This window comes from Stegodyphus dumicola, chromosome 9 (assembly GCF_044657685.1).
Source record: "Stegodyphus dumicola isolate Sdum_Otavi_A_Nest chromosome 9, ASM4465768v1".
NCBI lineage: Eukaryota > Metazoa > Arthropoda > Arachnida > Araneae > Eresidae > Stegodyphus > Stegodyphus dumicola.
This window is the reverse complement of record NC_140776.1, coordinates 96815658-96833003: the sequence shown is the minus strand read 5'-3', so window position 1 is coordinate 96833003 and position 17346 is coordinate 96815658. Positions and strand designations below refer to the sequence as shown.

At 31.7% G+C, this 17346-nt stretch overlaps 1 protein-coding gene across 3 annotated transcripts in view; it reads right to left on the bottom strand.

The window, feature by feature from the left end:
- The window catches only part of LOC118181416 (uncharacterized), a 187810-nt gene that overhangs the window by 76771 nt on the left and 93693 nt on the right, over positions 1-17346 (bottom strand). The window contains exons 2-3 of one of the 3 annotated variants that reach the window (XM_035350563.2): positions 4425-4947; positions 861-3143 (exon numbers count right to left, since the gene is read on the bottom strand). In XM_035350563.2, coding sequence (XP_035206454.1) covers positions 861-1080 — 220 coding nt within the window. In that variant the 5' untranslated portion in view covers positions 1081-3143; positions 4425-4947. The remainder of the gene's footprint in view (positions 1-860; positions 3144-4424; positions 4948-17346) is intronic. The other 2 variants (XM_035350571.2, XM_035350577.2) reach the window with 2 other exon arrangements.

Here is a 17346-nt window from a genome sequence, read left to right as displayed (position 1 = left end):
ATCAAAAATTTTTTATTTATTTTTCTGAAGAGCGCCTCACATGAAGACTCTAGGGTACAGTACTGCATGAATGCAAAAACACGTTTTGTTACACATATATTTAACAAGCATCAACACCAAAACACATTGTTACTCGATTTCAGAAAAATCATGTGCCTTACAGCCCCCTCTGGTCACACATGAAAACATCGTAGCAAAAAGTATAAAACATCGCGGGCGAAGAGGAAACCAAGGAGAAAATATCACAGTTCTAAAATAGATAAACATAAAACATCGGGGTAAAATATAATGAGGCGAAAAATTTCGAATTTTAAAACATCATCATACAAAATATCGTGGTAAAAAATAAAGACCAAACAAATCATCGCATGCATGCGTTTTCTGACTATAAAAATTTTAAGTAAATTTTCTGTTTATGATTTGCCAGTATAAAAAGAAGTAATTACAATTTTTATCTTCTAACAAATAAAGTTTACGAGAAAAACAAGAAAGGAACTTAAGCATAAAAAAATCTGGAAATTAGTAAAAATTAATGCTATGCATAGCAGTAGATACGTACGTAAGTACAGATGCCACGAAAAATTCTCTTCAGAATTCATCTTAAAGTAGTTTTATAATTTTTTTGGAAGAAAAGTATTTTATTCTCTCCTTACGTACAGATGTCACGCAAAACCATCGTTAAATTGCATTCGATAGCGGTCAAAATGAATATTTTCGTTGAAATATGCTGCCTGAAACTTTTTGCAATTACAATACTTCCTTTGTAATTCGTACAAGGAAGTAAAATTAAACTAAAATTATTTTCTGAAATATAATCAAAATTAGTGGTTAAACATGTATCGAAATGAATCAGTACTCACTAGTACACCCAGGAGGCTCATCAGATCCATCCGGGCAATTGCTGACTCCGTCGCAGAATTTGTTGAGAGGGATACACATCAAGCCATGCTCCATTCCCATACAGCTCCACTCCCCAGTCCCACAGCGAGCACTGTCGACTCCTCCATCTCTCAGGTTGACAGACTCGATCAGCCCAATCACGATGAAGATGAACTTAATCGTTATCGAGTACCGTGACATCCATCCAAATGACCCCGAATCATATAAGGGGGACGAATTCCGAAGCTACATGAAATCTTGAGATAATCTCCACATTAACAATCTGGTGATACCGAATCTTAGATTTCCTCCTTGAATTAGACTTAGATAACTTTTTTATTGATCAGATATAATATAAGTGCTGTCAAATTTTTCTTTATTACATTCTTATTCAAAATAGCCTTCTTTGCAGCACACAAATCATGGATTAATGCTTCGATCAACTTCAGAATGAATATCTAGTTGAGGATTATTTGCTTTCTGCGTATTTTAAAGCATAGCGTTGCATTCTGATTATTGGAATCACTGTTTTGTATGATGCTTTTAACATTTTTTTTTTTTGATAAAACTCAGTTTAATTTTTGTCTTTTAAAATTTATAATTAGTCATATACAATTACAATATGTTATATTTCAAATAAAGTAATTTTCATATAAGGATCATATCTTATTTTGAAACTTGTATTGAGGTTTAAAATAAAACAATTTAGAATGTATTTCAATAACGTTTTATTATTCAAAATTTGATATTTTACTGAAATTATTAAATATGAAATTGTTAATTTAAAAAATTAAGAAAGCTTTGTCTTTAATTATATACCTCAGCGATGAAATGTTTTAAAAGTGTATTGGTATGTTATTAAAAATTAATGAATATTGAAATTACGATTCAACGTTGTACTCTTTTTTTGTGAAATTACTCCATAACTGCTTTAATATTTTCATCTTTAAGTCAATGAATGGACCGATTAGCAAAGAATAATTATTCATTAAATGGGAATATCTTCCATAAAATTAAAGGAAGCCTACTTCAGTATAATAATAGCACGTTATACCAGTTTTCCTTATAAGAGTGTTAAAAATATCTGTCTTGAAATAATACTTATTCTTCCGCAAATGCTAATTCCTTTTATTCATGGTGAATTTTACTCTCAATAAGATTTGCCTGAATAAAGCATGAAAAATTAGTATGTTTATATCGCCTTACATTCTAAATATGTATTTATTGTAAATTTATGTAAATTTAAATTAAATTGAATGAAAGAAGCCTTAAGCTAACAATTAATAACCTAAAAAGAGGGGATACATATCCAGGGAAAAATCTTTTAATAACGGTTAATAATACATGAATTAAAATATGCAAACCTGTATGTTGAATTTATGGTTAGATATACTTGGATTGTAATGCACGTAGATTTTGAATCTTTTATATTGTTCAGTTATTTCAAAAAGCAATCTAAATGACTAAAAAAGTCATTTATTTTGATAAAAAAAGTCATTTATTTTCGATGAATCGTGTCTATTTATATTTTATCTCTTATTTATATTAATTTCACAAATAAATTTGAATTTCGAATAATTTTCAAATCAATTTCATTCGTTTACAAATTTGTACCGTTACAGCGCCTAATGTTCAGGTATTTGCCATGAAAAAACAATACCTTTCGTTATAATATCTTTCAATGGAAATTTTTGTATATTCCTAATAAATTGATTAAAAATATATAGAGAATCCTATATGAAATATTTCATTCCTCAAGCTATTCATTTACGTTAGCTGAAATGAATATAATTCAAATGTAAAATTTCCAGCGCAGAATACAAATATTTTAGCAACGTAATCCTAAAATAGTATAAAATATGTTAATAATCTATTCTGAAGTGCTTTGCGAACTTGTGCTACTTGTGTCCAATTCACATATTCGTTACGTAGATAATACTAGACAGATATACAGAATTTGACGTTTATAACAGTTATTAGAGATCTCTAATTTGTATCTAGCAGTGCATTCATGCAGAGTCCATTTTCCTGTACTCGACCTTTTCATTCATGGAAAACATTTTCATTCAAACAATCCACCACCATGTATAGTATGAGTACACATAAAGGCCTCAGTAATGTTCATTCTAGCTGCCACAGTAGTCGTGATTGCGCCTGAAGCCTTCGAAGTTTCAGTTTATAGCTCTTCACGTTGTTCTCTGAATAGAATTTCAGTTATTCATATAATTTCATTTCAGTTCATTGCAGGCAGGAGAGATAGTGGCCTGAAATTTATGAGGGAGAATATCAATATTTGCGTGATGGATAAATGCAGTATATAATGTTATGCATTTCTAAGTTACCTTAGGCTGCATTTTAAGATTTAAAATGATCAATACATGGTGAATTATTCGCTGGAGATATTCGTTGGTTTGAATTTAATTGGAGCTGAACTGAATATGAGCGTATATATTAATACGTTTTACCAGATGCTGCGATTAACAACCTTATGCATTTTAAGATATTTGCCTTACATATGCACAATTTTAATTTTTTTCTTTTTCTAGAAGTAAATGCTTGTATTTTATCTTAATTGTATGATAAACAATACAATTCTTTCTATTTTATCTTAATTGTATGATAAACAATACAATTCTTTCTTCTTTTAAAGAATTGAAAACTTAAGAATATTTTAACTACACTTCTGTTAATTTAAATTAACTTGCATCTTTTATCAATACTCTTTATTATTGCTTTAAAATAGTTCTATTTTGATTTTTTACTGCAAAGCTTGTTCATTTTTAAAAACCGAAGTTCTAGAAATAATTTTATAAGCAAATAGTAATTTAATGTGGTTATATTGAGTAATTTAATTTACGTACTCCCTCTCAAATATTTGGAAACGCGTGTAATATTTTCAAAAGTGTTGCGATTTAGATATTTTTTTTTTTACTTAAGCACATGAATTAGCGAAAACTAATAAATTTTTGGATAAAATAAAGATGGCGATTTTAAGCATAGACAAAAAACGAAATTCTTTAAAAACTTCATACATGTTACACGAAGAATTATTATCTTTAACAAATTCAAAATTTAATTTAAAAAAATTTTTATTTATATATACATATTTATTTATTTTTCTGTTTTAATTGCAGTTTTAGAAATGCATATATATTTTTAAGATCTGTTTGCAAATAAATGTTCGATTATTAAAAAGAAACTTCTCTAAAGTTAAATAATTCAAAATGATGCTCAAGAGTCAAAAATAGAACTTAAATTCAAAGCTTCGATATTAAAAATAATTCTTTAACACATCACATTATATCTATGAAATTTAACAGCGTTAATATTGGGAAAAGAGACTTCTTTTTTAAGTAGGTGTGTCGAAATACTTCAAAGAATATCTTCATCCCACAATATACGAAAATATTTAGATGATAGTTATAATTAATAATTTGTTAAACTTAACGTACATTCCTACAATAACTTATGCACCTCATTTTATAAAAGAAGCATATAAATAGCCTTTTAATGAAGGAAGTAAAAAACGAAAACAATTTTAATACATTTTATGAGATAAATTTCCTGTTCCTTAAATTGACCTGGCTTTCTTCAATGAGATACTTAAAAGAAAAGTTTTCCGTCCATGCATATAAATACGCAGTTACCTGATGCTTAGTGAGTTCATTTAAATATCTCACAGACTTCGAGTACCTTAGAATCTGTGATATTAAACGAATTCTTATCTCCTAAGCACAGAGCATCGTAAGTACTTGAGCACGATTCGTCAATCAATAACGTCATGCAGCCGAGTCAGCTTGCAAAATTCACTACCGCGTTACTCGACAGATGGCGCTGGATGTAGCGATCTTATTGAGTGTTTTTAGTTAACGGTCCATTGACTGCACTAATGATTCGAAACTTTTATTTTTTGGTGGTAGTTTCAAACTTATTTAGGAAGTGAAATATATTTCAGCAACATCGAATGGTTGTTTTCACTAGAGTGAAGACACGCTAGAAGAGCACTTCGATATTTCTTCGCAGACGATTAATTTTTATTCTTTTTTCGATTCTTTCACATCGATGCGTCTGGAAAGAAATATAAGAAATATATTATTAGTCATAAAATTATCTTTGAAATAAACGATAATTTGAAAATATAACCTTAACTGTTTATTCATATTAGAACATTATTTATAATGAAAATATTTAAATTTATTACCATTCAAATATGTTCTGAATTCATTTATTTATGAGTATCGTACGTATTTTAGTAGAAATCATTATTAATGTGGGTTTCTCTTGTGATGATATAAAGTGTTTAACACAAGTTATCAGATACCTTATAGAAGTTTCTGAAAGTTAAAGTCCATGAAAGTCAATGAAAATTAAAGTGACATGAAAGTGAAATTACATAACTTGTATCCTCTGAAGTATGCATTTACCCACTCTTTCGTTTTACAATATGTTTTTTTCAGATATAAAACTTTGTATTTAAAAATAAATATTTGAACCTATCGTTAGCGGGTGTTAACAGGACGAGGAATTTTAGGAAGCATTTACTAAATGAAAATACATTATCTCTTATTCGAGGGTATCGTGATCCGTTAATGAATAGCATTCACTAACGTGGAGTTCCATTTACGGAGCTTCAGTTGTATCTTCTCTTTGGAAAGAGAAACTCCTGTCACAAACGTTTTCGGCTGTTATTGAAATTTCAAATAAAACCAGCAATAAGTAAAGTGGGCCAGTTTTTCACATCATTTTGCATCGAAATAAGAAGGCTAAACCTACAGAAGTGTCTCTTGTACTTCTTCAACAAAACTTTATTAGAAATTGTATAAGTTTTTTAAGATTTTTAAACCATAGCTGCTTTAAAGAATTGTAAGCAATTAAAATTTATGAATTAATTTTATTTGACACTACAAAAACCAAACACATTAGAAAAGCTGCTTAAATGCTTTAAACTCTGTTACAGCTTTAATATAAATAAATGTTATTCAAAGCATATAAAAGTAAAAGCATGTTTGGGAGGTAACCAAAGTAGTCGTATTTAAGCATAATGTAATAATATCGGAAGTATCAAAATAATCGAAACATCGTTTGAAATATCTGTTAATTTCAGAATTGCTAAAATATTAATCTGCACCATAAGAGTACCCCCAAAAGTAGTCGTAATGACAATACTGCAAGTGGACAGTTCGTAAGTATGGCTAACCTTGCTAGCATGTTGAGAACTGACATCAATTTAAAAAGCGGTTCGGAACACATTCACAAAATGTTACAGATTACTAACAAAGATTATCGAAAGACCATTCTTCAGATTTCTGAAGCAGCTTTGTACGGCCGACAGTACTTGTGGAAGAACAACATTGCACTTGTGTCCCACACATGCTATTTTCCTAATCTGTTTACTTAGTAGCTATCCATTTGAGTGCAGAAATAGAAACAAAATTGAAAAAAAGTCTACAGAATACTAATAACGATTTTTGAAAGACTGTTTACCAAACTTCTGAAGAAACTGTACTTCCAATATTGCATGGAAAATATCTACAGAATTCGTGTTTTTTACTCATACTATTCTTCAAATCTTCTTTCTACTCACTGGATATCTACTGCCGAGAAAAAATAAGGAACACATTGCACCAATTTTCTGAAGAAATTATGTACGTCCGACAATACTTCGAGAGATGCAACATGATGCTTGTGTTTCACTCATGCTATTCTATGAAGGACTTTTTTTAGTGCAACTTTTTCTATTTCCACAGATAATGAAATTCTTAAAAATATTTTAGGGAATAAGAACAGCAATTCAGTGATAGAGATAAAGTACAAAAAAATACGTTTCCTTGTCCTTAATAATCTTTCGCATCAAGAGTTCCACCACAACTGTTTCTATTTTTCCAGCAGCGAGCAAACGTTTGTGAAAAGTGTATATATGTTGGTGAAAATATTTTAAAGAAGACTAGACTATGGAAATATATAATACATTATTGCTTAAAATAATTCCACTTATTCTTTGAGAGTCTTCTTGTGAGCGTGTGGCAAATCAAAACTTCTGTGCTAGTGTGATAGGACAGAAAATGTTTGCGGCCTATTTGAGAAAGAGAGTCAAATAAAAGGCCCAAAGTAAAATTTCAGAAATCCAGTTAAGTTCTAACGGTAAAATGTGGAGGAGAAAGAAATAAAATATACAAGATGCCCACTAAATCTATTATCTTAGGTTCATTGTTAATATAATGGATGAATATGAACTTTTCGATGTTTAGTAATGAGTTTTTAAGTTGTCAATATATAAACCTACATTTAAAATAATTACAAGTTCTATCAATATAAATGATTCTAACATACTGACATGAGTATAAGACCTCCGTCTGTTGTTTAAGTGACTTAAAATACTCAATATTCAGTGTTTAAATTAAAACCATGTTAAACATATGTGATAAGAAATGAAATATAAATAATTCCAAGGAAAGTGTTCTCTGAAACAATAAACTGAAATCAGCGATACAAGTTGAGTGAAGAAGATTTAAACCTTAAATATTAGAACGACTTAATGAATCTATACCACAAAAATCCATATCATATTTTATAAGATACGATTGCAAACACTTTGATAAGTAAAATATTTTGATAAATTGAGTAAAATATTTTGATCTGTTCATTTAACTTAATGGAACAATAAGCATCCCTTTTGTAATGTGATCCATTTTTTGCTCAAGAGGAATTAACTAATTTTTTAGCTCAAAATTTTTCTCAAAAATGTTTAATGTAAAATGAAGGGCAGATAAGGGTATATTTCAAAGGCAAATCACATTTAATAATGCCAGTTTAATGTATTAAACATTTTTGACATTAAATTCGAAAACTAAAAATGTCCTATTCCTTTTGCGAACTTGTGTACTGCTTTTTACTATTTATCGATACAGAAAGTTCTGTTGGCAGTTCTGATTATTTTTTTATTTATTTACTTACTTATTTTGAACTCGGAGACTGCAAAAATTGAAAATTAATATTTGGCAGTTATGTAACTAAATTATTAATATCTCATTTATGAATGTGCAATTCAGATGAATAATATCTGATTTATGAATGTGTAATTCAGATTAATTCGTTAATGAAATAATTTGGCAGGGTAGATATGAATGTTCCAAATTGCAACATGCGACATATATGTTACAGGATATTTTCCTGTAGTATTCGATTGTTGCAAAAGAAATGGATAATTTTAAAGATGACTGGAAACAAATATATTAAAAATAATAACAATAATTGTTTATTTAAAGCAATTTTCAGCAGCGTCAATGTATGATTTATTCTCTACGCATAGCAAGATTACGTCTACAACATTTGTAAAAACCAGTACATCTCGAAGTGGTGAAGCCCTATGCTGCCCAATAAATTAATGCATCATTGACAAAATATTTCTTTGCAGAAACAATCAAAGTACTGGAATAAATGGTCATTTCTTGGAGAAATGTCAGGAGAGTGCGGAAAATAAGGCACAATTTCATATTAAAAACTGTTGATTTCCTGTATCGTTAGGTAACGCCCTGATCAGTATAGTGGTAAGCGAACCTGCCTACAGTACCAATGAGCCCGAGCTCAAATGCCTGACATGACATGGATATTTATAAGGGTAAACACTGCCCAACTGAATACTGTGGGTACAGGTTAAAACAGGTGAGAAGAAAAGAGGTAACCCTCGGACTTTTCCCCTGCGTGTTTTCTATCAAAATGTTGCGAGGCTGCAGAGTTAATGTGGCCGGATTGTAGCTGTATTACCAATGGTGGAATTCAGGTGTTCCGCGCACTTGTACCTGTATGATCAGACTTTATTTGAAGCAAAAGGACTCCATGTCTATTCACAAATGCTGATTGCTTAAGGAATGATTTGTTTGCATATCTGTAAAATATCAACTGCATTTATGTTTTCACCTCATGAAAAAAACAAACTGTGTGTTGTTCAACCGCCTCATCCGCAACAATAACCGCAAACACGCATACGGGCCGAATTATTATCAAAACAGGGTTGAAGGATGGATTATCAAAACAGGGAAGGATGGATTATCAAAACAGGGAAGGATGGATTATCAAAACAGGGTGGAAGGATGGGTATTTTCTTTCCCTTCATTATATAAATTCTCTCTTTCCGGAGAAGAGAAACATTTGACGTGACCTTTCACGTCTCAGTAAATAATAACGCCTCTTTTTAACGAGTCTATGTGTTTTGACAGAATGCCAGCCAGGGTTGCATGTGGAACTATAGTTAATAACATTAGCAACATACCATCATACAAGTAAACATCTTCATTGGCTGCAGAGGCGTCTTCCCAGTCCTTCCTGGAGTGTCTTCACTCCTCATCCCAGTGACTCTCACTGACAAATGTATACCATTGTCAAAGAATAATATTCACTTCTCATCCTCAGTATTCCTTTCCAGAACATTTCTCTTTTGGTTCTTAAGAGTAAAGAACCGGGCTTCTTAATGCCGTGATTTGTTTTCATCCACGAATACGTGGGACGACAGTTTGTCTAGCTTCCTTAATTTTCGAATCACTCCAAAATGCCGAGAAATACGTAATGCATGAACTCAGTATCTGAGCAATGTTTCGCACAGTTTGTTGTGGATATGACGCGATTAAATCCTTCAATTTATTTGAGTCAACGGAAATGAAAGTTGGCCGTAAGGTTCAATTTGTAGCCTCAAATCTCCTAAATGAAATTTTGCAAATCGTTTCATTTTCAAAGAACTAATATTTGCAATTTAAATAGAAGCTTTAATGGAACAGGAAACATACATATACAGAGACCATTACATTTTTTGAAGCCAGAAAATGTGAAAGATCAACTGTGCCTTCACCGGGATTCGAGGCCCAGATCCTGAAAATGCCAGTTAGATATGATTAAGAACTTATACCAAGAGAGGAATCAGGCAATCCGGTCAGGAGATGAAATAATTCAATACATTCTCCACCACAAACAGCGACTGAGAAAAAGCCCGAGAACCAGTCGTCTGAATCCAAATATGACGTTTTTTTTTATTATCCACTTCACATTTTAGCACGCAACATTGCAGAGCATTAGAGTTTTCTCTATCAATGAACAAGAAAAATCAACTGTACCCTTCTTGCGATTTAATCCAAGGACCTTTCAGTGACCAGATATATGTATTGAGCATTTACACGATGAAAACATGCGCAGGGAAATGTGACGGTTTGTTATAAAAATTTAAGCAGATAAACTGCAATGTGGAAGTTTTAGATTGCAGTCCGAAAACACAAAAAATGTTTGCCATTAGAAATTTCAAAAAATAAAGATTATTCAAGCTACAAAATACAAAACATATACTTAAAATGAGCTGTCCATACTTAAAATTAATATGAAATTGTAAAAGAAAAAAATATATAATATACTAAAGCATTATTTCATTTCCTGGTGCAAGATCGTGTGCAATAATTAAGTTAGCAACTGGAATATCCGTGGTTCGGATCTAGCCGAGAGCGCAGCTAACTTTTCATATTTCTCGTTTTACCAAAGCTTAATAACCTCTAAAGTAATGACCAGTCATCGTTACTTGAATATGGTTGATTGGATATCGTGCGTTTTCCCAATCTTTTAGAGGGAGAATGTAGTCAAAAATTGCATATTTTGCAAAAACTGTCAGTACTTTTGCGATGCAAATTCTAAGACATCCAGTTGGCAACTGCTAAACTCATATGATTTTGACAAGGTTGAGTTGATTTTTCCCGTTTCCCTCTCCCAAATAGCTTGAGAATCCTTACAATGTGATCTCATAACAATTTGCCTCCATGAGATAAAAAGAAATCCTTGATTATTCACGCAGCGGTGCTGCGTATTTCACTGCATAGCCTAAGTTCGAGACTAAAAACAAATACTTCCTATAAGTGAATTAACAGTATTTTGTATTATTAGAAAGGGAGAAAATCATCGAGGGTAATAGACGATAGTTTCCTTTATTTATTTCATCTTTAAATGCACAAATGCGATGAGTGCAATATTGCAAATGTGAAGCATTGGCAGCTGAGTAAAATATAAAACTTATCAGAGCTGTTGATTACGATTTTTCGCTAAGATGCCATTGCTAAAATACAACCGACCTGTTGACTATATGGAGTTTGTTTCATTTATAAGAAATTTCAGTTGTAAGAAAGTAATCTTAATTCCTATCTTATTTTCTTACGTCGAATGTCTACTATATTAGCATAAGTAATAATAAAATAGCGTTATAAACGCATTATGCCATAGGATGTGGTTACGGGTAATGCAGGATGTTGGAAACATATTATCATAAGAATAAAACTGCCGAAAAATTAACGAACCAAGCAGTTTTTCCCAAACTTTATGAATAAAAATATGAAATTCAGATTACAAGCTTTTCAAAATCACCAGACAATAGAAAGACGTTCTTTAAAAATAATATAATATTAAGTATTATGAAGAACCCATTATAAAATTTAATAAAATTTTATCGTCGTAGTAATTTTATCGTAGAGAAATCATAATAATAGAGTATTGTATTAAAATAAAGCACGCTATTATACTATAAACTTCTAATAAGATAGTATACAGTGTAATAACATGCTTTTTAAGCACTCTTTCTAATAAGGTAAATTCTGTAAGAAATGTGTTTTATCTTGAAATAGACTTGTTAATTCATGGGCCGCCAGCTATTTTAGTTAATATCATCTATTTAATTAACTAGTTACTTACTTAACTACTATTATTTTAAAAACATTTTATTAATAGTTAACAGTTACTTATTTAACTATAATTTAATGATTTTATTGCAAAGGCCCACTGAAGAACAAAATTAATTCCCATGCATCATAAGATGAAACAGATAGACTTTACATGTAGACAGAAATTAGAAAACATACAACATAGAAGGTCTTATAGATATAAGATAAGTGCATGAAACTGCAGTAAAACATGAAATAATACTAGTAAATTAATTTAAAACTAGATAAACGGGACAGAAATACAACAACAATAACTATTTAACTAAATGACATTGCACATAATCAGTTCTCTGGATTGTTAGTTACGAATATATACGTCCCTGTCTGCTAATGCTGAGCAAAAAAAGTGTTAAACGTTCCCTATCAACGTCAGTGGGCATACAAGCTCATGCTGTTCCCAACGCTCAAGTTACATTACGTCACTTGACATACAAAGGGATACTTAGGAGTAGACTACGAGTTAGTGATGTCACAGGCTCAAAGCTTTCTGTTCGGGAATAGCAAACCTTGTAGTATAGTAACTTTGTTCACGATTATATCCAGTAGGCATAATATACAGTTTAGGTTGTTATAATGTGTCCTGTATAAATGCTTAACGAGGCAATCACGCTCCGTCACATTTCTGAGGTTACCACTAGTGCAACCGATCTAAAAGCTGTGGAGGTCTTTAAAACTGATGCCTTCCATATTTTGTCTCTAATATTATCTCTCAAATTTCCGTCACACTTACATAATTTAAATTATTCCCTTCATTGACGCAAATTGTACATCTGTATGTCATCTGTTGCAGGACAATCATCTCTCCAACAGATGTTAAGTAATCCAGATAAAAAAGGTTTCGGTGTGATGACAGCACGAAATCTGTTCCGAGTCGAAGTACTAAATGTCTGGTTAGCGGATGAAGATTTAAAGAGAAACACTACTTTTCCGAATTGGCGTATTCTGAGAATAAGCTGCTGAGAAGTACATTTAACTGCTTCTATCTCTCTGTCATAACTTGCACTGTTTGGGACAAGGGTATAATTAAAAAAAAAAAACATCAGCATAAACTCCGGCTCCAGCATAATCTCTAAAAAATATTCCTCTGGAATTTCTTATATATACCCTTAACCAGGAAACTTCATTGTATCTAGTGAACAAAGTTCATATAGTAAGCACCTTAATTTTTCCCCGAAAAAAAAACATTTTAACCACTTTGCTTAGTCTCCTTTATTGTCCAGTTAAACGAGGACGCCAGTATAATTTAGATGCACAAGAAAGGTATTTTTAAAGTAGTTGTAAACCATTCTTTTCAAAAATAAACTTTTATATTACGTTTCCTAAAAATTTCAGGAATTTAATTTTGCATAAATTGATATTTCTTTAAATATTTGCGAGGGAGTCAAAAGTGACAATGAGTGACTGAAATATCAAAGCAATAGAAACTATTATCTACCTCTATTATTAAATAATAAAAATATATATATGTATGTATGTTTATTATTTATGTAATCTTGGCATTGTGGAAAAATGGTGGCACTTACAGCCGCAAATTTTGAACGCACATATTCCTCCAACGAACATGTATACTTCGAAGCTCGAACATTAAATTTCCATTTTATTATTTATTTATTTTAGATTCTACGCGAGTTTTAGGAACTTTTTATTAATAAATCAACGACATAAAAGTTTTGTGTTGCCCCTCTTTATTATTTCTTGATTACTTTTATTATTTGATAAATTGTTCTTTTGGTCCTAAAGACTAACGAAAGCCCCAAGATTACCCTCCAGGCTTTGAGCATTGCATTTATTATTTAAGCAAGAAGCATTCATTCATTGTAATATGACCGACGCATTATTCACTTCCTCATCTTTTAAACAATAAATTTTGCACAGTGAAAAAACGAACTCGATTACCTAACAGATCACTAAATCAAAAATCACTATTTTACATCGCATATCGATAAGCAATTCCCGAAATTATTACTAGCATATAAAATTTATTTAAAATATGCCCTCAAGGATATCAGTTTAATGTTACCACAACAGTTCTTCTGTCTGAACTAACAACGTTTTAACCCCATCAGCTCTGACTGTTTAGTAATTTCAGGAAATAATGATTAAATTATAAATGAATCATGTATATGCCTACATACGATTTCGTTAACTAACTAATCGGAGTAAATGGTATAGGGTTTGAGGCCAAAGTCAACAGGATAATAATGGACTTCTACAGTAAAATGTCTATAGTCTCTTGGTAAAGTACAATGATGTTTCACTAATGACAATATCTAGCTGATGCATAGGTTGGTTTCTCCGTGAATTTGTAATCATCGGAATGGCAGTTGAATCAGAACTTGTTTTAGAATTCCTAGACAATAGTCCGGCCACCCATTAAACTCAGTTTGAGACTGAAAACTGAATTAAACAATATAGAAATATGGTGTAAGAAGAAAATTTAATTACTGGATTAGAGACGCATTACACGTTACTATTAGGCAAGGTTATGAAAATGCTTGCAGCAAATACCTATTATGTGTAGAGATTATTAGACTTTTCAAAGCACCAATTATTAAAGTTAGCGGTGCTATCTTCGGGATTTGAACCATGCATCTTTGAATTCCTAAATTTCTTAGGGTGTAAATGGTCAGTATGCACCATAAGATGTATAGGAGAATGAGGTAATTTTTTACGTTCCTACCCATTTAAAGGACTGCTGTGGAGATGCACGATATTCAGTAGACTCACACCAGGAGTTGGTGAATTATTCTCCATCGTTTTTTAGTTTAGGCGACACTATCGAGACAATTAATCTGTTTGAGTATGCGAAATGTGAAAAATAATTTTATCCTTGCCAGGAATTGAATCACCGATCGTCAGTTTCCGAGTTACATGCACTAACACTTACATTACAAGAGAACGCACAGGTGAATGCGATAATTCCTTACATATACATTATTTGTAATCCTATTTGTATATTATGGATAAAACATGGACTGACCATAGAAACAAAAATCGTGACCTTTTTGATTTGATTGACTTTTAAGCAAAGTAGTTTAACAGTTTTGGCAAAAGAAATCTTCTACAGATAGGTATATTTCACAATATTTTGGAGGTTGTTATTTCTGTTGCGATCTTCGGTGACTCTTCGGTGAATAAATTTTCAACTAAGCAAAGTTGTACATTGTCGTAAGGGAACACGTAACTATGATACTGTATTTTTGTAGTAATTCATCAAATCTTAATTGCTCTCAGAAATCTTGAATTCTCGTTCATCAAATTTTGACAGTTCACAGTAGATCGCAAAAGACATTTCGTACACATAAGCTAAATACCATGAAAACAAAACGCTCCACTTGTGGCTAAGCAGTTAAGACCGCATAATACTGGGAGTTCGACTTTTGCTCTATTCCAGGCGAACGGGCTTCCTGCATAGTTGGTTCTCGTAGATTCTCTCATATCTAAAGAGAATATCGAACAGTTTCCACAAACGTTCCTCCAGGAAGTTGTCCTCTTTAGATATTTACCCCTCGTATGCTTAGCCATATTCAAGTAATCTAACTTAATATCTCTGTCTTAAAAGCATATTTGCATACTGAACTGTCAGAGGCAATTATAGTTCTCGAAATCGGAATACTAAGAAGACCTCTGAATACTATGAACAAATAAGCGAGGGATGCTGTAAACCAAAACTGTCATAACAAACATTCTTTAGGAAAGTTTGAAACTAAAAATTATTAGAGAAAATATTTGAAAATAATAACACTAGAATTTCCAACTCAAAAGACCTAACGAAACTGCAACCAGTGATAATTTTATGCTTATCTGGGATATATATTGATTTTTAATACATAGTTACTACAAAATAAAATGCTTTCGTTATCGTTTATCATTTTAACTTGTTTAATACGGGAAAAGTTATTCCTATCAAAGTGCAACAATAAAAGCAAGAGTTTTATCCGAGGAGTTAAAGCTGCAAGAATCAGCGTAATATTCATAAATTTGCTGCACCTCTTTCGAAAGTTTAAATCTAGAATTTTTCTTCAGCTGCAGAAGTGCAAATAAGAAAAGAAGCCAGTGACAAGATAAGATAAGGCAATAAGAATCAGAGGAAATAAGTCAAGCTATTGACGCTCTCTATTGAAAAATGCAAACAACTGTGAAATAATTTCTTGAAAAGCTGAGGATAAAAGCGGATCAAAATTGGAATCCTTAAGCTGGAACATTTTTGTGCATGTGAAACGCCACCAGAAAACCTAATGCGCCAAGAGAAGATATTTATCTGAAGAAATTTAGCTTCAGTGGAAATTATGATTTTATGACTAAGAGTGTTGGACATTAAAGGGTTTATTCGTGCCTTTTTTCATAACATAGCTCTCGTGTTCTTCAGCGTGGAATTTTAAGGTTCTCTTAGGCAATGTAAATTGAACCGCATTGACAAAGAATCCTATATATACCCTAGGAGTTCATATCCGAAATGGGGCTTTGTAGTATGGAACTGCGAATTTTTCCTGACCCGAGGTTGCTTTTTTCGACATGTTGAGATGAGAATTTTTTAACTGCTTTGTCAATAATGTTCGATGAAAACCAACTGCTGTCAATAGCAACTGCTTTTAAGTAACTTAGTTGTTTATTAAGTACCGATTTGGAGGATTGAACTTGAAGTGCACGGTAAAGGAAGGAATAACATGAAGCTAATTTCCGTTTGATCGAATAATGTGATTTGAAGTGTGGTAGAAGGTAAACGAACGAAGGCTTGTAGTGAACTTTAAACAGTAGTGATGAAGTTGGGTATGTTATGTGTGACCAAGATGTCAAGGAACGGAAGAGAAATGGATGTCCCAAGTTTAAAGTTAACTTAGTGGCAGCATCAATGGAATTAATTATTGAAAGAACTTTACTAAATCAAAAATAATTCCACGAAGGCATCGTTTCCCTTAGGTAGAGAGCCTTCATGAGCTTTTCCATACTAAGTAAAACTAAGCAATCAAAATTAAGCGCTTTGTGAGTAAACAAATCAAATTCAAGTAGATTAATACCTTAACATTGTTCATAATACTTGGAGTCTGATTATTTAATGTAATTTTATTAAACGTCTAAAATAGTTATTATAAAAATAGACAATATATATAATTATTTAAATGAATATTAATTTCACGCATCCAGGTAGTAAACAAATAAATATTGTCTTACGCTTTGCTGAATGAATTGTCATGTGGAAGATATAAATATTTTAATTTTTTTTAGCAATGGGAACACATTTCTTTCGCATTTGAATGAGTTTTTGGATTACATTCTGAAGACTTATTTCGCTACGTCGAGTGGTAACACACTTTCATACTTCCCAGGTTTCTGGTTAAATTTAAAACATAATGTTTCATACTGCCGAGTTTTCCGATTAAATTTAAAACATAATATTTTCTTAGTGGCAATAAAAAGCTTTTATATTGTTGAGTTTTAAATCAAAAGTTTTTTTTAATTAGCACTAAATATGAAAGAAATAAAAAAAAAATTCGAAATTAAAAATTCGGTCTTGGAGGTGCTATGTTCGGATGGAGGACTATGTTAAAAATCTGTGGTGATTTATCTCCCTTTTCTGAGCAACATCAGAGCAAGTGCACGAAATTCCTCGCGGCAAGGAGAGCAAAACTGCGCCAGTCGCTGACAAGAGCCTTGAGGTGACAGTACGGCACCTCAAGCCTTGTGGCCTTGTACAGGTGACAGTACGACTTCGCTGAGTTCCAGC